Source organism: Telmatherina bonti (genome assembly GCF_933228915.1).
Source record: "Telmatherina bonti genome assembly, chromosome: 16".
NCBI lineage: Eukaryota > Metazoa > Chordata > Actinopteri > Atheriniformes > Telmatherinidae > Telmatherina > Telmatherina bonti.
Genome location: NC_136614.1, coordinates 9,632,678 through 9,653,909, shown reverse-complemented (window position 1 = coordinate 9,653,909; position 21,232 = coordinate 9,632,678). Strand labels below are relative to the sequence as shown.

At 42.2% G+C, this 21,232-nt stretch overlaps 1 protein-coding gene across 6 annotated transcripts; it reads right to left on the bottom strand.

The window, feature by feature from the left end:
- Positions 1–444: 444 nt before the first annotated feature.
- LOC306767399 (ankyrin repeat and SOCS box protein 2-like) lies at positions 445–20,448 on the bottom strand. 6 transcript variants are annotated; one of them, XR_013771622.1, is made up of 15 exons: positions 20,354–20,448; positions 18,691–19,034; positions 17,008–17,118; positions 16,584–16,753; positions 16,346–16,501; positions 14,592–14,837; positions 13,697–13,868; positions 11,387–11,963; positions 11,143–11,296; positions 10,340–10,601; positions 7,701–8,144; positions 7,097–7,258; positions 6,285–6,405; positions 5,912–6,032; positions 445–5,312 (listed from the first exon to the last, which is right to left on the bottom strand). XR_013771622.1 is itself a non-coding variant. In XM_079255379.1 (10 exons), exons 2-10 carry the CDS (start codon positions 19,008–19,010, stop codon positions 10,465–10,467), a joined length of 2,043 nt encoding a protein of 680 aa, XP_079111505.1. In that variant the 5' UTR covers positions 19,011–19,034; positions 20,354–20,448; the 3' UTR covers positions 8,168–10,464. The 6 variants fall into 6 exon arrangements, 1 of the variants encoding a protein (XP_079111505.1); XR_013771620.1 differs by having other exon boundaries at positions 7,097–8,144; XR_013771621.1 differs by having other exon boundaries at positions 6,285–6,297; positions 7,234–8,144.
- Positions 20,449–21,232: the final 784 nt, after the last annotated feature.

Genomic DNA, 21,232 nt, shown 5'->3' with positions numbered 1-21,232 from the left:
GAAGAGACAGGAAGCAGGACAGATGCTGGGTTTGTCATTTGGATGCAACAAAGTGAGAAAATCTGTCAAAGTTTAGATTTATTTAATTTTTCTATTAGCTTTTAATCACTAATGTCTGTTATTGATCATTTATCTACATTAATTTTTTTATCCAGCATTTAATTATATTTCCTGTCAGTTCAGTCTCTTATTTTCATAATTTATTTGACATTTATTTTGTTTTTTTTTGTAACTGTAAATAAACTCAGGTCTCATCAGTCCAAATGCAGGTTATTGATAAAGTGTTAAAAACTGATTGTTTTTGTCTCTGACAGCAAAGTTTCTTCGTCATGTCGGTGTTCGCAGCCGCCATGTTGGCTCCTGCAGCCTGGATCCTCCATCACCTGCCAGAGTACAGACAGAGAGCTCAGCAGAGTCCCAGGACCTGATCATCATCATCATCATCATCATCATCACAATGTCACTCCTGCTTTTTCTTCTCAGCACAAACTAAAATCATGTAGAAGCCGCTGTAAACATCAGACGATCTGATCAATAGATGTCTCATTTATTGGAAAACTAGCACTACTTTTATTTTGACATCCTTATTTCTTCTTCCTTCCTTCACAATAAGAGCGAGCTGCTTTGTGTCACGTTTTTAGTTCGGAGGTTTTGTTGTTGCATTGAAGTTGTTGAATAAAGTTTGACCAAACAGGAAATGAGAAGAGAAAATGAATCTTCTGTGTGTTTGTGTTTCAGCGGGAATCTTTCTGTTTGTTTACTTTGTTCGGCTGGATTTACAGACTAAATCACTTCCTGTTTGAGAACATCAGTTCCCACAGAGATGACCAGATAAACACTGAGGGACAGGAATTCCTCTTCATCCTCCTCTTCTTCATGCTGACAGTCTGTTAGAGTCAGTATCACTTTGATAAATGAGTTCAAGTCGGTGTTATTCACCGATAAATGAACGTCTGAATGTGACGATCTGCAATAAAATGAAGGAATTTCCCGTAAATGACTCCGAATCTGAGCTGCTGGTTCTGTTGGTGTTTTAGCTTCGCTCGGCCTGAAAATGAGGATTTTCAGAGCAGCCGCTGCCTGACCCCTCAACCCAGCTTGTTTTTAATGTAACGTCGCTGTTGTGGGATGAAATCGCTGCTTTTTGCCTCCTAGCTTCAGCTAACCCAGCGGTGTCCACAGTCGGTCCTCGAGGGCCGCCGTCCTGCAGGTTTTCCTGCTTCAACACACCTGACTGATCCTAAATGGATCTGACAGCCGGTGACCTCCTGCACAATGACACATTCATTTGAGTTAGGAAACATGGAAACCCTGCAGGATTGTGGCCCTGAGGACCGGACCTGGACCCCCCCGAGCTAACCAACCAGCACACAAAGAACATGCGTTGTCTCAGAGGTCTATGGATGCAGAAAGCAGATGCTAGGTCTGTGGAGGAGTTCATGTCTGACCATCTGAGGAGTCAAACTTGATTTCTAAAGTACTTTTCATGTATCTTATAGTGCAGCAAATATTTAAAATCAACCCCCATGACTTACATTCATTCATTCATTCATTCATTTTCTGAACCGATTAATCCAATTCAGGGTCGAGGGGAAGCTGGAGCCTATCCCAGCTGACTTTGGGCGACAGGCAGGACTTACAAACATGAATACAAAAAACAAAACGGCTTCACCTTTATGAACTTCTCTAACAGCACAAGCAATGAAGCATCAATGAAGCATCTGGATGTTTCAAATCAGTCAATCAGGTGTGTGTTATTAAACTTTGAGGTTTATACTTGAATGTGAGAAGGTTTCATACACACCATTCACACACCGTTCAGGTTGTTGAATGATGTCAGAATGAGTTTAATGTGCACTAAAACCTGTTCAGGTGAACTTAATCTGACTTACTGGACGTAACTGTACAGCTGTTCAGTGTTATAGTTCTAATTACACAGACATGATGTTCACTACAAGGTGGTTCATCATGTCTGAACACCAGACATGATGAACCACCAGTGGACTAACAGGTTATATCTAACCAGTCCGTCTTCACACCATCAGATCAAGACGACACACTGAGCAGAGGTGGCATTTACTGGTCCAGAAAGTAAAACTCCAGTCCTGCAGCTGCTCCAACCAGTCACCAAACCAGCTGAATGAGCAGAGTTTATTTGTTATGGGTACTACCAGGTTATTATCAGGTAAACGAGCCTGTTAGTGAAAACACCTGTTCTTAATGTACAGGTAGATCCAAAAACATGGCAGGACTTTTACTCTCTGGACCAGGAGTTTCCACCTCTGCTACTGAGACGCTGACAGTTTTATAGTGTGGAAAAGCCACCACTGTTTTTGTTTGTTTGTTTAGGCATGAAATCATACGATTCTACTTAAACGTCCCACAAGCATCAATCATTTCAGTAAAGCATCAACGTTTTACATTTCTTCTTCATTCCAGACAGAAGTTGACCAGAACTTTGTGTGTTGGTTACGTAAACACTTTGCGCTGCTTTTGTATGAAAAGAGCTTTATAAATAAAGTTTGATTTGAAAAGAGAAAGTTATTCCAAGCTTAGAAAATGGGTTCATTTGCGTCGTCTTATCCTTCCTCCTCCGTCTGATTCTCTCTGCCCCATCCTAACTCATCCATCATCCCTCTTGGGTTCATTCATCTTTCCCACCATCTCCTCCTCCTCCCTCTGTCTGACCTTCGTCTTTCTTCACTCCCTCTTTTTGTTTCACAGCTCTTCTTCCTCTGCTGTGTCACTTTGTTGTTAATCCACTTTTACCACTGGTTACCTTCGTTTTTCAGACGCCAGCTGAGTCTCTTCCACCCAGAACATCTCGATACGCCGCCACGTCCTCCACACAACTCTTAGAAAACCAATAAAACTAACTTCTGACGTCTTCTTGGCTTCTTATTTTTAATAGGTGTCAGTTTTGGGGACAAGTTGAACCATTGGAGAGGAAATCGTGCTTTTCTTGTCAAAGCAAATTCACATGAAACTAAATCAAATTTACATTTTTAAAAGAATAAAGTCGTATTTTTTCCCAAAACCAATGAGGGTTGAAATAATAAATAAATGTCACTAAAACTAATAAAAATCCTAGTAAAAAATAATGATTAAATACAAACAAAAAGCCAAAATTAACAACATTGTGTCAAATATAAAACCATTTTTTCAATTTTTAAAAATGAAATTTCATTTTGGGTTTTGTATTCCATCCATCCGTTCTTAACCACTTCTCCCAGTTAAAGGTTGGAGTCCATCCCAGTAATCATCAGGCGAGAGGCAGATGAACTCTGGACAGGTCGCCAGTCCATCATACAGCAGGTTTTGTCAGGTTTGGCAGGTTTAAAAATCTTTTATCTTATTGTAATGTCTTCACCTGACTGTAAACAAAGTTTCCCAATATGGACAATAAAGTGTGAAAATCAGCTGCAGTGGTGCCAGACGCAGACTCAAGCAGAGCAACCGGTCCAGCTGTTTCTTCACAACAAGCAGAAACATGAATAAATACCGTAGAAATCCTGAATGGATTAAAGTTTGATGGTTTGTTTGTTTACTTACAGAGTTCTGACAGAAACACAGCAACATATTTACAACTCAGACCTGTCGATTGATTCATACACGTCTGTTTTTATACCTCATCTAAGTACGTTCTCGTGCCGCTTCTGACACAATACGTTATGTTATTTACTGATTTTTATTTTTTTTTTAATTGTTGTAGCATTTATAACTCTTTAAAGTCCAATCACAGACTGTATATAAAAAGATGGGCGGAGCCTCCATTATGTCACCCACAGGTTTCTGAAGAGCTGAATTGAAGCTCGGTGGGCGGTTCGGTTCCTAACACCCATTTTAGCAGCATCACACATGTTGTCAGTCTGGAAACACACAAATATGGGCAAAGAGGTGGAGCTGAGAGGGGGGCTGTAAGCGTCATGGTGGATGACTGACATCTAGCAAACTCGGAGCTGCCTGTAGCTAAGAGCTATCCGAGCTAATCTGGAGCTAAAAGGAGCTAACCAGCTAACAGAGGTAAGCAGGCTAAAACTAAGTCACGCTGCTAACCGGCTAAAAACCGCGGCTGTTCTACGTTCTTCTGACTTGAAGCGGGAGATTGGGTACTTGTCAATCAAAAGGACACGCCCCTAAATGTGCCAAATTCAAGATTAAATTACTTTTAAACAGGTAAGCGTGGGGGTGGATGATTTACATCTATTGAACTCTGACCTGCCTGTAGCTTAGATCTAACAAAGCTAAACTGGAGCTAACAGGAAGTAACCAGCTAACAGAAGTAAGCAGACTGTTAAGTGGCTAAAAACCCATGTTTGCGCTACTTTCTGCCTTTGTGCTACTTGATACTGGACACCTGTCAATCAAAACAACAATTATGCCAACTTTCATTGACAGTTGTCATGAAGGTAAACCACTCATGACTAAAACCTAAAATGTTTTTTTTTAAACATATTTGTAAACAAGTTTATTTCTGCTGTGAAGCTCCTCTTTTTACAATGGAGCCTCTAGTGGATGAGGGTGGAACTGCAGTTTGTGGCATTTCTGCATCGGCTTCACTTTTAACCTTCCCCTTTGTGTGATATAAAAGAATTACTCTGATGTCGTCATGTTTACATCAATCTGACCAGTCATCAGCTGTAAGATGGGAAACGTTTGTGATGCAGAGCGACTGACAACTGTCGTCCAATCAAACCACGTAATCGTACAGAATATTGGGTTTTGGACAGGAAACTGCTCCCAAAGCAGTTTTCACGTGGTGGATATAAGTTTGGAGGCAAGACGCCAAAGTTAGGAGAATTTCTGATGACATGAAGCATAAATTCAGCCTTCTTTTGCTTCTAGTTTGGTGAAACGTGGTCATAGCGGGATTAAACTGACATTTTGTGAGTCTATGAAATGCATGCTTTCAGGTGTCGTTAGTCCATTTACGCGCCATGGGGTGGATTTAGAGATCCATTAATTGTTTTTTTTATGTTATTTTGCAATGTTTATACCTGCTATTTACATTTTTATTATCTTTTTGGCTTTTATTGTCTTCTGTTTATCTCCCCTTTTAGCTAAGAATCAGAATTTTTCTGTGGAAACCGCACGTCTAAATTTACATTACTGACATTTAGAGTACCACGACTGGCTTTCCTGGCACTGCTTTTTAGGGTTGGTTAACAACCTGGATGCTTTGCATGTTGGTAGTTCAGACAGTTTTTTATGTGTTTTTCCATCAGAGATAAACTCATCCTGTCAGTTAAGGTCCAGTGTTGTTGTTGTTTCCTTCAGTGTTTGTCCAACTCTGCCGTTGAGTCAGACGTTCCCTGAAACCAGAACCAGAGATAAACGTTAGGAAGCGGAACCATCGCAGCAGCTGGTGTCGTGTTTTAGGTTTATCTTTAAAAAACAACACATTATGAAGTATCAAACACATTGCAATTAAAATAGCAGAATTTTAAATAAATCAAGACTTTCAATGACTGTCAGTGCCGCTAAGACATTCATTTTTTATTGATTACTGTCTCACAAACAGGTTTAACTGCACTCAATATGAAAGGTTGTAAAAAGATTTGTGAGGGAAAGTTATCCCTGTCATATGACCATTAAATACAAGATTTTATCTTTCAGCAGGTTAATAAAAGGCACTTATAAAAACTCAATAAATATAAGATGAAGTAAAAAGTGGCTATAAACCCGTTTTACAGACATTCTGCACATCTTATCAGGAGCTCCTCTGCATTGTGAGGGTGGTGTTTAGAGGATGGTTGTTCTCCAGGACCGCTTTGACCCTGGTCATGGTCCAGACCCGGCTCTCCGGATGAGCCTGTTCAGCCTTGTGTGGCTTGTTTTTAGCTCTCATATCACTGAATAGTAAGCTGTCCCTACAGATGTCCTTAAAGAACCGAGGAAGACGGCGACTCACCTGCTCAGAACTTTATTACAGACAGCGAACACGATCAATAAGACGATCAGGGATGCAAACACGATGACGATCAGGACCGTTGACAGTTCAAAGCTCACATCTGGAGTAGTGGAGGGTCTCTCTAGGACAGATGAAGATGAGGAGGAGGGATGAGGATTACAGAGCTTCAGGAAAGTAATTAAACTGTCAGATTATGTAAAGAAGCTTCTGCAGCAGCTGCCAATCACAGCCGGCTACAGCCCACACCTGCGATGAAAATACACCTGAGGTCTCACAGCGAGCGAGTCCGAGACAAACCTGATTCAGTTTCAGTCCGTTAACACCATCAGTCACACAAAGATCCACTCGATCGGGAACAAAAAGGCGTGTTTACCTGAGACAGACAGCTCTCTGGGTGGAGGAGGTGGAGGAGGAGGAGGCGGAGGTGGCATCATGTGAGAGCAACACCTGCAGGTTGTCTCCACGGCAACATGTGGACACACCCCCCAACTGACCTGCAGTCACAAAGAGTCCAGACACACCTGGATGTGAAACTGATCAATACGACTATGACGTTGCCATGGCAACAGATGGAAACGCACGACAGTGACCGAGCTAAAGTGACGGATATGATGATCACTTCATCGTGAAGAATCTGCGTTTTCCCGGAGGTGAAACTAACAGAGACGAAACAACTAACTAGATTTCTTCTTCCGTGGTATCTGCAGTCACCACAGGTGTGCCATTTTCATCTTCAGGTAGATCTTTGCTTTCCTGTTTCAGAAGCTGCATTTTAACAGTTTTACAGGCACACAGATGCACAACTTCAACTCTAAAAACAACCTTTAAATAACAGATTTAATGATGCACAGATAAAACAAACCAGTTTTTATTCCCAGTAGCAACTTCACACCAGATGTTGGAACTGAGATATTTCATAGAAAATATGAGCTGATCTGATGCAGAAATACATCTGTAAATAGCTGAAACAGGAGCTACAAACAGCTGTAAAGATTATTCCATTAAATCAAACAACTGGAGGAGCATTTGACAGCTAACTGGAGAAACTGGTAACAAGTCGGTAACACAACTGGGTGTTAAAGGAGCATTTCAGAGAGGCAGAGTCTCTCAGATGGACAGATGTCCACTTATCTGAGACTAACAGTCTAATAATTGTGAAAAATGTATCAGTGTATTTTTACTTACCTGCATACGTTATATTCTGTTTTCTCGTTCCAACTGAGACGCCTCAGATCGTTGTTGTGCATAACGACCATAAAGCTTTAAAAAGCTCAAAGTCTGAATGAAAACAGCTACTTGTATGTTTGTAAAGACATTTCCACCCATCTGTCGACAGTTTTAACTCATCTGTAGGGAGGGAAACACATGCAAACACATGGAAACTCATGGAAACGCATGGAAACTCTCGGAAATGCATGTGAACGCATGGGACATGGAATCTCATTGAAACTCATGGAGACGCATGGAAACACATGGAAATGCATGGAAATGCATGGAAACTCAGAGAGGTATGGAAACATTGGAATGCATGGAAATGCGTGGAATTGCATGGAAACACATTGAAACCCATGGAAACTCCTTGAAACGCATAGAAAAGCATGAAAATGTGTTGGTCTTGCAGGTAAATAACTCACAGGTGACCTGAACGATTTACACAATAAAAACTAATCATCTGAAACTTCCCAGAGCTTAATCCGAACCGAAACTTCCAGATGAGATGAAGGAAGAAGACAAACTGCAACAATCTCAGTTATTCTGACGTTTATCAGTTTATCAGGTAAGATCTCACCTGAGAGAAACGACAAAGCACCATGAGGGACACAGCCAGCATCATTGTGGACCTGGAATCAGACCTGGTCCTGGTCCAGTCCAGAGTCCAGATGAACTCAAAAGGTCCGCAGAAGTCCTGACATCAGATTCTGCTTCATCTACGGACAACCAGCCGCTTGCTGCCTGATCCGGATCTGAAGTCCCAGAGAAATCCAAGAGGGAGGCGTGAAGAGGAGGGGCGGTGCGTTCAGGCGCAGCTCGGGATTATCAGAGTTATGGATGTTACTTGTGTTAGATCATAAAGTTTAAAGACCAGCCGCCTCGTTGCAACGACCTTCCCACGATTAGAGATGTGAGCCTGAAGAAAACGGGCCAATCACGGCGGTGTGTGTCAGAACTGGTGAGCCAATGAGAGCGCAGACCTGAGGATGGAGGTCCTGGACCAGTTGAGACAGAGAAGCTGCTGCAGAGGTGTTTTAACGACAAGATGATGGATAGAACGTCATAAATCACATTAAACAGACTCAGAAATAATAGCTAATCAGATCTATTGATCTGAGTGACACATGCATCTTTATCAGGTATGGAGAAAAAAACTGCTTGTTTATGTGATTTTATATTTTTATTTCATTTCTTCGTTCTAATCCGCCCAGATCATCATAAACGCCCTGATCTGAATGAAAACCATCCAGAGCTGAAAACAGACACCAGTTCATCAAACCACTCAGCTCTTACGTGTTACTGCTTAAAATCAGCATTAAAAACCCTCAATTCATAAATATCTTCACAGATGTTCCCTGAACGCAACACGTGCTGCTTCACCACATGACCCTAAATCTTCATCACCTTCTTCATCACTTCCAGAGTGCCTGAAACAACGTCGATCACATGACTGTTTCTGTGAGAAAAACTTCATTAACTCATCGTAAATGTGACTTCAGAGGAAGATGAAGGAGTTTGGAACCTGCAGCAGTGATGTCATGGTTCGCGCTGCTAATGGAAGGTTATTGACCTCAGATGATTGATCAGTGATCAGCGTCTGCGGCTGCTCATTAATGTGTCCGACGGCTGCACTAAAAACAGGAAGACGTGACATCATCAGTTCAGTTTCCACGACAACAACCAGCTGATGAATGTTTCGTTAAAACACAGCAGTGACATCATTTTAACTTTTAATCATTAAACTGATTGATCGTCAGAGCCTGCAGGAGCCTGGAAAAGAGGGGTCAAACCTTCATCATCCTCTTCATCACATGGATAATATTAACCCCTAAAACTCTGCTGGATCTCCGGCGCTTCCATCATTAAAAAGATCACTATCACTACTATGTTGTCAGGAGACCTCTATTTTAACCCGTAAATTATGATGAAGCCATTTCCTGTCCAACATTCCACTAATCAGACTGCTTAAATTGACGGGAACGTCCAATCAGCCACAGCCAGAGATAAACAAGTGAGTAAAAAAGAAGAAGAAGAAGAAGAATGGTCACAAGGTTCTTCCGGGGGTCATCAGATCACTGGAGAGTAAATACAACTTATGTTTATTTAATAAATTTGGGATATATACCAGGGCTGTTAAATTTAAACCATTAATGCTTATAAATCTGTGAATTTAGCATTTTTTTAAAAATTTTAATCACATTAATGCATACACAAGGTTATTACACATTCCATAGTAAAATCTGAATTTGGCTTCATCTCTGGGGGAAAAGCTGATTTTGGGCATGAAGATCCTCAAAACCAAATCCATCCAAAACCATTTTATTCTCTTCATTTATAAAGATTTCAACCCCGTCCAGCCTTATGGTTAGTGGATGGATGGATGGATGGATGACCCATTTGGTACATCACACAATTAACCTCACATAATTATCACACACTCATGTGGATGGGAGTCCCCTTCACGGATGTCTGCCATCTTGAGGGTCGAGTGACTTAAAAAGTTTGACACCCACTGATCTACGACTGGAATAAGTCCAACATGATTGTTTTGATGCACAGTAATTGTGACATTGCTGTATTTAATACTTTTTGATGCCTCCTGGCTGGAACTCCCTTGAAAAAGAAGTTTTTAATCTCAATGGGACTTTCCTGGTGAAATAAAGGAAATAAAAAATGGCGCCAAAAAGCTGCTGATTTTAAGCTGGTTTTTTGAGGATAGCATGTAACTAGTCGCATAAATAAGTGGAAATGAGGAAACTGTAAATATGTAAATAGTTTGTTGTTTTTTTCTGTGCCAATATTTTTTCCCTTAAAGCCAAGACGTGAGAGAATGATGTGCAGATGAGGAAAAGCTTGGTCACTGTTGATCTGCCTGTTATTTCTACAAAGTTCTGTTTGTAATTACATGTTTTCTCCTTCTGTTGCTCTTTATGCAGCTATATCTGTTGATACGTTCATGTTTTCATCCTTTTAGCTTCATAGTCTGACAGCTGAGGCTGAAAAGATCATGTCTCCATGGTGACTGGGATTAAACGGGTTCAGCTTCTACAAGCAGTGGCAAAACCAGGCGGATCAGAAATGGCTTTTCAGGCATTAACTATCTGAACAAGTAGTTTGGTTTTTTTTATTGTGATGAGTTTTTTTGGTTTTAACTCAAACACAAAGAGTCACAAATGGAAAAAATTAAGTTTCAGCTAAAACAGGAAACAGAACAACCTTAAACCACATCCATCACCAACAGGAGTTTCTCTGTCTCTGCTGCATCACCACACACTTCATGTCCACCATGTAAGAGACCTCAAACCAGAACTGCTCAGTCAGCTGGTTCAACTGGGACAGCGTTAGCAGTCGTCTGAAGAAAACTGGTACTGAAGGAAGCGAATCAGGCCTCCCGGTAACGGTAACCTCTTCATTTTTTTACGTCCAACCATCTCTCTGATCTGCAGCCGGCAGAGCTGCATCAGTGGCCGAGGTGGAGCTGAAACAGAACACAACCTGATGAGACCAGTAACACAGCATACATGCCAGTAACACAATGTACAGACCAGTAACAACATACATAAAAACCAGTAACACAACATGCATGCCAGTGTCTGTGTTACAGACCAGTAACACAATAGACTAGTAACAACATACAGACCAGTAACATAACATACAGACCAGTAACACAATAGACTAGTAACGACATACAGACCAGTAACACAGCAGACCAGTAACACAACGTATTGACCAGTAACACAACGTATTGACCAGTAACACAGCATATAAACCAGTAACACAACAAACAGACCAAGGAGACAAACCAGTAATGCACCATTATACAGATTTCTACAGAACAGGAGCAACAAACTAGGGATGAACGATATATTGACAAATCGGTATCTGTACATATTGATTATCGGTCATGATGGCAACATTAAAATCAGATATCAGAGAAACGTTTCTTTTCGGAGCATCCAGTTCCATTTCTCTGCTGCAGCTGATCAGAGTTTCAATAAGATAATCGGTTATTGATTCACCTGCTTTTTCCTTGATGATGGTCCATTCAGAGTAACTATCCAGGTGTTCCATCAGTCTGGAGCAGAGAGTCACGTTACCAACGTAGTCCAATAAGACGTCAATGATCGGCCCCGCCCACCGAGAGATACCGGGGATGGAAATCATCTCACAGAACTGTCAATCAGAGAACAATTAATCAATTAAAGAACTGTTAGTGAATCAATCATAGCATCTACAGGCTAATCTAGACATCTGAACACTCACCTGAACACCTCTCCTCAGGTGTGCGTCTGGCAGGATTTGGTCGCTGTCCTGCCCTCTGCCTGATCGGGTGGTTTTGATTGGTGGATGTGGCTGGCTGCCGTACAGGCAGTCGAAGCAGGAGTGGGCGTGGCCTCCGCTGTCCAGCAGGTACTTGAACAAGGGAAGGTATTTCATGGAGAACATGTAGACAGCAGGAAAGGTGGTGGGGTGGGTGGGGATGCCAGCGTTGATGTCAGCGCCATGTTCCACCAGCATGGTGACGGTCTGAACGCAACCCTGCCTTGCAGCAACCATCAGCGGCTTGAACACGTCCAGGTTGGGGTTAGCGCCAGCAGCTAGCAGCATGCGTACTGCGTCGATGTTGTTGTTGATGACGGAGAAGTAGAGCGTGGTGGTGCGGCGGTCCTCATACAGCATCGATCGCTCCTCAGATAGCTGAGCGTTGACATCAAAGCCCGCATCAATCAGCATCTCCAGGGTGTCGTCACGGTTACGCTCTGCTGCCAGGTGCAATGGGCTGATCCCTGTTCTTCTGACTCTGGCCTTACTGGTGACTGGGATCAACATGGAAACGATTCTGGAAAAAGATGCAGAACAGGCAATAAGCTTGATCCGACTGGATGATACATAACATCTGACAAGAAACCGATCAGCCTGTTGATTAATGATTAACATGATCTTAAAGTTGTGCAGAGCAGCAGATTCAATATGTCCAGCCAGGTGCTGTCTGGCTTCCTGCTTTAATAAGCTAATCATCAGATCAAACTAAAACCAGCCATGCCAGAAGATCGAGGAAAATAGACACCTTTCCCTGTTGGTCCTTTCCACTGTTGTCAACTACAATCCTTTCCTTGTACCTGGGATACTCTTTCATGAACTGGTAGCATTTCAATAAATCAAATGAAAATGGATTGATGTGGTTTGTACTGGAGTGTCTCTACTGGATTGAAACCTGTTCATAATTTCTTAAAGTGTTTTTTTAATAACTTCTGTACAGATTTGGTACATATGTAAATACAACTTAAATCTAATCTCAGGGAGATCCCGAAGAATTCCCAGACTGTTTAGGAAAAGTTGAAAGCAGTAGTTGGGCAAAAGGATGAGCTTCTCTCAAAGCTTCTGGTCCTGCAAACCCACCTCAAATAAGCAGTAGAAAATGGATAGATGAATGGATTAAGTAAGGATTTAACAACGGGAAGCCGTACATTAGATGGTTATAATGCACAACGCGGAGTCTAAAACACCACAACGCGCAGCGGGGTGAATTATAACCGTCTAATGCACAGATCAGAGATGTTTAATCCACAATTTCTTTTTTACAAAACTTGCTAAATATGCTAAAGCATCAGAACTATTTCATGTTGGCCTCAATGTAATTTTTATGCTAAATAACTGATGTCAAGCGCGTCTCTCCGATTCCTCTGTTAAAAGCCAGCTGATCTGAATCAGTTGATCAAAGTGTTATCACGGTGATGCCCGAAATGGAAGGTTATTATAGTGAATTAACTCGCCAAATTTAGTGTGTGTATATACAGAGAATCAGCACCTCCAAATCTGAGACCATGGTCCTCAGCTGGAAAAGAGTGGATTGCCCTCTCCAGGTTGGGAGAGTGAGGGAAGGATGGAGTGTGAGATCGACAGGCAGATCGGCGCGGCGTCTGCAGTAATGTGGACTCTGAGCCGGTCTGTGGTCTGAAAGAAAAAGCTGAGCCAGAAGGCAAAGCTCTCGATTTACCAGTCGATCTACGTTCCTACCCTCAACTATGGTCATGAGCTGTGGGTCGTGACCGAAAGAACGAGATCTCGTATACAGGCGGCTGAAATGGGTTTCCTCCGCAGGGTGGCCGGGCTCTCCCTTAGAGATAGGGTGAGGAACTCGGTCATCCGGAAGGAGATCAGAGTAGAGCCGCTGCCTCTCCGCATCGAGAGGAACCAGTTGAGGTGGCTCGGGCATCTGGTCAGGATGCCTCCTGGACCTCCCTGGTGAGGTGTTCCAGGCACGTCCCTCTGGGAGGAGACCCCGGGGAAGACCCAGGACACGCTGGAGGGATTTTATCTCTCGGCTGACCTGGGAACACCTTGGGATCCCCCCTGCAGAGTTGGCAAATGTGGCTGGGGAGAGGGAAGTCTGGGCTTCCCTGCTTAGGCTGCTGCCCCCGCAACCTGACCCCGGATAAGCAGATGAAAATAGATTGATGGATGGATGGAGGGCTTCAGTATTTTAGTTAAAAAGGTGTTTTAAAACACATTTTGTTACATCTGAATACCAGTTTAGCTGTGTTAGTCTAAACCTTGTAACAGTGTACTTACGTATCACATCCTCGCTGGGCAGCGATGTGAATTGGTAACAGTCCCGTCCGACCAGGCTTGTTGGCATCAGCACCCTGGGACACGAGGAGCTCAGTGACAACTTCATGCCCATTTTTAGCAGCTTCATACAAAGCTGTGGCTCCATCAGATGCCTGCGTGTTAATGTCTGCACCTGCAGGAGGATAGACAGGTTACAATATTCTGGATTTCACTTTAAGGGCATCTCACTTAAAGCATCTCAAAAGGAGACTTTTGAGAGATGGACTAGAAATCCATCCCCCTAAAGTGTCCCGGCAAAAAGTCGCAAACAACAGAGATAAAATGACGCTAGGACTAGCCTAGCTTCCACGGTTATAGATTATAAGGTTATAGTTTTGCTTTTCATGGACATGAGAACATACAGACCTGGACTAGACTTATTCTATATGTTAGTAGTTTAAAGGCTAGATAAATGATATAACAGTAATTCTACAAACGTGCCAGCAGCTTCGTTCCCAGTCCAGGACAGAGGAGGAGAAAAACAGTGCCAGTTGTTGTTCTGAACTATTGCTAACACAATTTTCCTGTAGAGTCCATGGAAAATGTAAAAACAATATGAAAATGTTTGATATGTTTTGAATTTATTTATGGTTCGACATTAAAAAAAAAAAAATTGTGAATGTAAGTTTGTATGATTACTTAAATTAACTGATACTAAATGTAGTATAAAGATAGTCATGCAGTTGGAAAAAACCCTCAGTTGGGACAAAATATGTATTAAATATCCTAATAATCATTTATTAATCAAATTGTAGCACCCTGAATGGTTATTAAAATTTAACTGTGAAGTACTTAAGATTGCACACCTGTAGTATTTAGCATTAGCATGGAAGAGCTAGCTAAGGTTCTCGGGTACCGTGTTTGAGGAGGAAGCGTAGTGTGTCGAGTTGCCCGGTTTGAGCGGCTGTGAAGAGCGGCGTGATGCCATACATGTTGCGGAGGTTGTGTTTGGCTCCTGCCTTCATCAACATCTCACAGATTTCCACATTATTCCGTCCGGCAGCCTCTTGCAGTGCCGTCCAGCCCTGAATGCAGTGTGTGTTCACAGACGCTCCATAGTTCAGCAGTGCTGCAACAATCGCCGGACTGTTTTTTTCACATGCTGCAGCGGAAGAAAGAACCGCTTACCAAACAGCAGGGATTGGTTCATTCCAGAGTTCATAAAGATTACTCATTGCTTTACTGTATGATAGCTTTTAGTGAAGATGTCTGCCATAACAAAACCCAAAAGTTATTCTCTTGTTGACAAACTTCCTCTGAACCCCCTTAAACACCTTCCTAATAAACCATTCAAGTCCAGTTTAGTCCACACAGAGGATCAGCAGAATGAATAAAAAGCACTTTTGTTCCTAATAACTATGATAAGTTTGGTTAATAAACAGTTTAATAAAAATGTGGTTGGAAAGTCTTGCCCACAAAAACAAGTGTTTGTCCAGATCACCGTAGCAAGCATCTCAGGCTGAATGGGCAAAATGGGAATTGATCATATGGGCATTGCTGCGGATACTGGAGCTCTACAGCATCTCCTTCCTTCATCAGCTCATCTACACACAGGTACTAAAGGAAGAGCTGAACTGTGAGCTCTGTAGTCCAAAAGGACACAAACACGTACCAACAGGGAGCAAAACCAACCTTTTAAAGGCCCATTGATGTTCCTTCACATATGTAAATAGGGATGTTCGTTTCAGACATCATAAGTTGCACCCCTCATACTGCTTTGCATGTTTGATATGGAAGCTTACAGTTGATCTAGTGGTTCATCCACTCCGGGGCAGTCCTGGGTTCAGAGGTTACTCATGCATTCTGACACTGGTTTGTAGTGGTGATGCAGTAAAGAAGAAAACCAAAGTTCTTTTGCTGTTCTTGACTTCTTTGGGTGCTTTAAATTAGGAGGTTTCGACAACATCTTCTTCCCGTTCCTCCTCTTTTCTGGTTTGTTCCTATTGCTCTGATCAAGTGATGGATAGCTAGGCCCCTTGGAAATGCAACACAGCTCTGTCTACATATCTGCATTGAGCATAAATTGACCTGAAGAGGTCAGCATGCCAAGGAGGGAAGAAGTTTATTGTCTTCATGATAGAGGTAGTAACACTCTTCCCAACTGGGTCAATAGCAAGCTGCTTGTTCCTGGGTCCATGTAGGAATGAAATTTCTGGAGGCGGATCACAAACTTCTTTTTTTTCTGCCATCATTCGCTGGACTGTTGAAACTGTGCAGTGGGGGCTTAGATCTCAACCTTTAATCCAGAAGTACCAAGACTAGGATAGTTGACTTGGATGTTCCCAAATTTGGCCACCACTGCCGACTAACTTACCTGAGAGGTCTGATTAAGGGTTAAAAACTGGGGACTCCTAATGTCATCTGCTTGTCATCAACTATTGATACCCAAAGGACTAACTGCACAAGGTATTGAACAAGTGTGTCTTATAACTTATCCATCAATAATTAGCATGTGATTGTTGTGTTTGACAGTGCAGACAGTCACATTTAGAAGCCGATATAGTTAAGGGCTCCAGTGGTCAAAATATCATTCATCTGCAGAACAAAATAGTTGATTCAGAGAGTCTGGGCAATGTGGGCATATACGACAAGTTCTGTGGAAACTCTTACCTTTGTAGAGTGGAGTCTCTTTATCATAGTTCGGGATGTCGATCTCAGCTCCATTTTCCAGCAGCACATGAACACATCCCAACTGGTTTCTGCTGGCAGCGACCAACAGCGGCGTCTCCCCTCGAAGCGTCCTCTTGTTGACCATCCCTGGCTGAGCTGCTCACACAACCGGACAAAAGACATCTGTCATTATAACATTGTGACACCTGTGCATGGGAACACCAAGTTGTTAACTTACTTGACAGCATCATTTGGAGACAGGTCTCCTGGCCGAACCACGCCGCCTGGTGGACTGCAAGCCAGCCCGGTTTACTCGGCAGCATCAAGTTGATTCCCGGTTGCATCATCAGACGTTTTACTTTGTTTGCATCACCTTCACGGATCGCCTTAAATAAAGGCTCCTCCTCCCTGCAGGAGACAAAACCTGCTCACCTGTTGTCCTTGATATCCTGCATACCTGTGTCAGTTTATGGACCCGTGCACTTTATGCTCTGTGTGGATTAATGTCTTGATACTTATTCTGATAGCTTGTGCATCATTTGCATCTGTACACCAAATGTACTCCTGTCCCACTAAAACACCTGTCTTATCTGTGCACCTGCAGAAATGTACCCTAGTGACACGAGTGAGTCAGATGGTTCCCGATTCAGAGGTAAACTCACTCTTCGGGTTCTGGAGCGATGTGAACCAGGCTGCCATCAGCAGCACGATATGCCACCATCCTCTTCCCAGAACCTGTCATGAACCGACTCACTGTCCCATCAAATGTCTTCCTGCCGGCACCAAGAACACAGCCAATCAGAGCACAAAGACTGGCTCAGCAACCAATCAGGGTGTAGGGACAAGTACACCATCAAGCCAGTGTACAAAGACATGCTGTCCAGCCAATCAGAGCACAAAGACCGGCTCAGCAACCAGTCAGGGTGTAGAGACTAGTACACCATCAAGCGAGAGCACAAAGACATGCTAACCACCCAATCAAGGTAAAGAAATACATGGAGTCGCCAATTAGAGCTCACAGTGTGGTGTAATAGTTAATTATAGCATACAGACATCCTCACTGTGATGGCCAGTCAAAGTAAAGATGTTGGTGGGGTTGGCAATCAGAGCTTAAAGCAACATTTCAAAGAGCTGAAAATTCTTTGAATTGATGAAGGAACCATTGATGTCAAAGCAAATCTGAATAAAGTCAGATTAAAATCCAACACCACCAATTAAAAGTCTGCTAAAGGCTTATCTAGCCAATCAGAGTACAGAGAAGCTGGTCCATCAGCCAATAAGAGCACAGAGATGGAAAGTTTCCAAAGCAGATCTGCTCATAAACAACTGCTCAGACAGTTTGAGTTGAAACAGCAAACAGCAAAAGCTACAGCCAAAACAATGACACCATCATCGTTTTAAGGACAAAATTCAGAGTTTCAACAGGGATGAATGCAAAAAAAACACATTTCATAAAGCGCAAACAGTGATGCATTATATATGCACAAAAAATGAAGTAAATTAATACCAAATTTGTTCTGGGCACAATTATTAGTGAATTTAGGTTTCACACCACACTGTTGATAAGATAATGTGAGTGAACTATAGCTGTTTCCATAGTGACGGCCAGTCTTCATCAGGTAAACCATATGTAAAGGTAAGAAGCTGTAAACAGTAGAAGTGAAGATGATGTGGATGTTCACATGTTGACAGGGTCATGTGTCATCACATGGATGAGGGAGGTTGTCACGGAAACGTATGGATGGAGAGTCATCCATGTGAACTGATTCAATTCGATCCAGCTTTATTTGTACGACGCCACTAAACAATAAAGTCATCTCAGGGCACTTTACAGACATCAGTTTGAGCCAGTTACAATAAATAGCCTAAAAAGCATGAAGTTAATTATTTTATTACATTTTAATAGCTGGATGTCAAGCTTGTGCAAAGCTTGTCAACCAGCTCTGCACAACTCTGCCAATGACCCACTGGTTTGAGTCAGGTGTGATGCAGAAGGAATACTTCTAGAATCCTTAAATAACACTGGAGGGAACTTCTAAAACCTGCAGGACACTGGCCCTCAAGGACCAGAACTGAAGATCCCTGCTCCCTATGGATCCTCTCCTGAAGCTGTTTTCTTTATCAGCTGTTCTCCATCATTCTGCAAAGCATCTCAACCTGCTGGTTTCATGTCCTGATCATTTTCTGCTGCTCCAGATTTTCTGTGCATGTTTCTCTGTCAACATGTGATTACTTCTGACACCTGAACCTTTGGGCTTTCTGAGTGAACAGATCTGCAACCTGCTCATTATAAAGCTGCTTCAGGACTCACCATGAAGAGGGAAAATAAATCTGAGGTTACGTACATATCAGGAGGCTTCTGCGCTGGAGGGTTTGGAGAACTGTAGTGAGCTGTGGTCTGAGCGGCAGGTGGATTATGGGAACTGCAGCTGGGTTGGCTTGTGCTTCTAGCTGAAGTGTTTGGTTTGTTGCAGCGTAGAGGAGGCTGCGTGGTTGTGATGGTGTTGCTGCTGGCGGTGGGGGCGCTGCAGTGCGTGTCAGTCAGACTTCGCTCAATAGCGAGCTGCAGCAGCTCGTCATCGCTCAGATTGCTGTAGAGAGAATAATCCTCCAAGGTGGAGTCAGGAACTGCTGAACCAGAACGAGAGATGCTGGCTGCCGCCATAATGGTGCAGAGGATCTCAAAAGTCTGAAACAAACAAGAAACACGCTGAGAGACTTCATTTCTTAAACCTTAAACTTCATTAAAACAACATTTATGGTGTATGCACGGCACATTGTGAAATTAAGTTGGTCAAAATTGAATGATTAGGCTATTTGACACTAATCTTTTGGTTGTCATTTTAGATAATAAATTAATATGGATGCAACATATAAAATCTTTTAAACAAAATAGATCAAATTATTGGTATTATCAACAGAAAAAGCAACTTCTCCAAACAAGAAATGTCCTCATATGCTGCATTTTTCACATATACACAGTATATTTCTGTCTGATATACATCTCAGAAGGTGACGAGGCAGCAAGAAATACATCTAGAATATATATACTCTAGAATTAAACCCATAAGAGACAAAGTATTTATAGTCTGGCACCTAAAAATTCTTACATATTGTACGCAAAATAAATGTTTAAAAAGAACAGAAACACAAAAGATTTAAAGTCGTTCCACCTGATAAGCATTTTTTAAAGTTAAGAGAAAAAAATATATGATTTAAGGGAAATAATTTTAGAGTGAGTCTGATGTATCCTTTTTCTCCTCTTTATATTCTGGGTTAAATGTGGATTGTATGAGAAAAAACAGGCTTTGTTTAAATCAGTTCATCCACTAGTGAGCAGTGCTGAGTTCAGAGTTCACTTCCACATTGGCACCAGTTGATAGCAGTAATCTACCGCTATAATATCACAACCATCCAAAATAAACAGAAGAACAAAAAAAAAAATCACAAAGTTTGTTGCTGTTCTCAACTTCTGCTTCTTTTTCAGGTGGTTTTATTCGGCGGTTCCTTCACTTATTACTGCTTTCTTCTTCTCTGGTTGTTCCTTTTGCTGGTTCAATGTCAGCGACACAACTCAACACTGACTCCACGATTTCTAGAGGTACTGGTCTGTTTTCTGCAGGGTGACAGATAGCTAAGCCCCTTTGACAACGCACCACATTACTGATGTAACCGACGCAGGAACACCTTCTGCACTGAGCAAAAATGCGCCTTAAAAGGCAGAGCTGAGGAGAAACGGTTTCAGGATTCAGACACAAATGACACAAGTTTAACATCCAGTTTCTGCATCCATGAAAACAGAATCTGGAAGGTCTCCATACCATCAACTAAATCTAAATCTCCACACAACCAGAAAAAAGACACAAAGCTTTACCTGAGTAGCACCCAACATACCAGTTATATGTGTGAACTAAACATAAAAGACCAAGCCGTCGACATGAGAGGCGCCTGGAAATATAAAAGCTCACACAAACACTTTCAAAGGTCAAAGCACATGAAGGCGCTCACCTCTGCTTTTTAAATCAGTTGTTTCCGTCGTCTGTTCGCTCAGTTTATCTGCAGTCTGCACACAAGCCTGTGATGGTGCCCTGGGTGGGGGTGGGGGGGCTCTTTTAGGTTTATTTTAAGGTCCTGCAGTCTGTGTTTTGACCAGCTGACCTCTTTACAGACTCTAATGTTACAGGTGGAGTCACGTAACTACAGTGAAAGCTGCTGAATCATAGTGGTTAAAAAACAAGTTGCTATTTTCTGTTTATGCAAACCATAAAGACTGTAATGTTTACGATTCAAACCGTTTCATTTGCCCACATTGTCCACAGCTACTTCTCTCGTGACCTGGATTGTTATTAATTCAATCATATTTTCCTCAAATCTGAACAGACAGTTTATTTTGCGAAGCCAAAAATGAAGAGTTCAACAGAAAATCTGAAAAACAGGGAAGGAAAAGCGATCAACAACCACCATCAATGACTACTGCAGCTAAAACAAACTAACAGTTTCATGCAGGCCTCAGACTCAAGTTGTACCATCTGATCAGAACGTTTGACTCCATCAAACACTATCATTTGGTGGTAAATGGAGTTCACATGAGCCTAAATATCTAATTCCTAACAGTGAAAAGAAAGCAGGTCACCATCATAGAGAAGCTAATTGTTAGCCTTTCCCATGCTAACACACATAATAATCCATTGAGACAACATGAGGGAGTTGGATGCAAAAGCAGGACTATGACGTCAGAGACAGGTGGGCTTACCAAGATTTTGCAACTTTTAGATGTAAAACTTCTCTAAAACACTAACACTTAATGAATGTCTCGTCGTCAACAAGCCTCTGCAGAGCTGGATGACATGCAGATGAAGGAATTCACCCATTTGATCCAGGTGTGTT

What these genes read in the sequence shown, in the direction of transcription:
- LOC306767399 (XM_079255379.1), bottom strand. Translation starts at nt 19,010, where the DNA reads ATGGCGGCAGCCAGCATCTCTCGTTCTGGTTCAGCAGTTCCTGACTCC. An exon ending in AGAGACTCCACTCTACAAAG is followed by an intron (nt 14,838 to 16,345) that starts GTAAGAGTTTCC and finishes CTTCCGCTGCAG; the next exon opens with CATGTGAAAAAAACAGTCCG. An exon ending in ACGCTTCCTCCTCAAACACG is followed by an intron (nt 13,869 to 14,591) that starts GTACCCGAGAAC and finishes ATCCTCCTGCAG; the next exon opens with GTGCAGACATTAACACGCAG.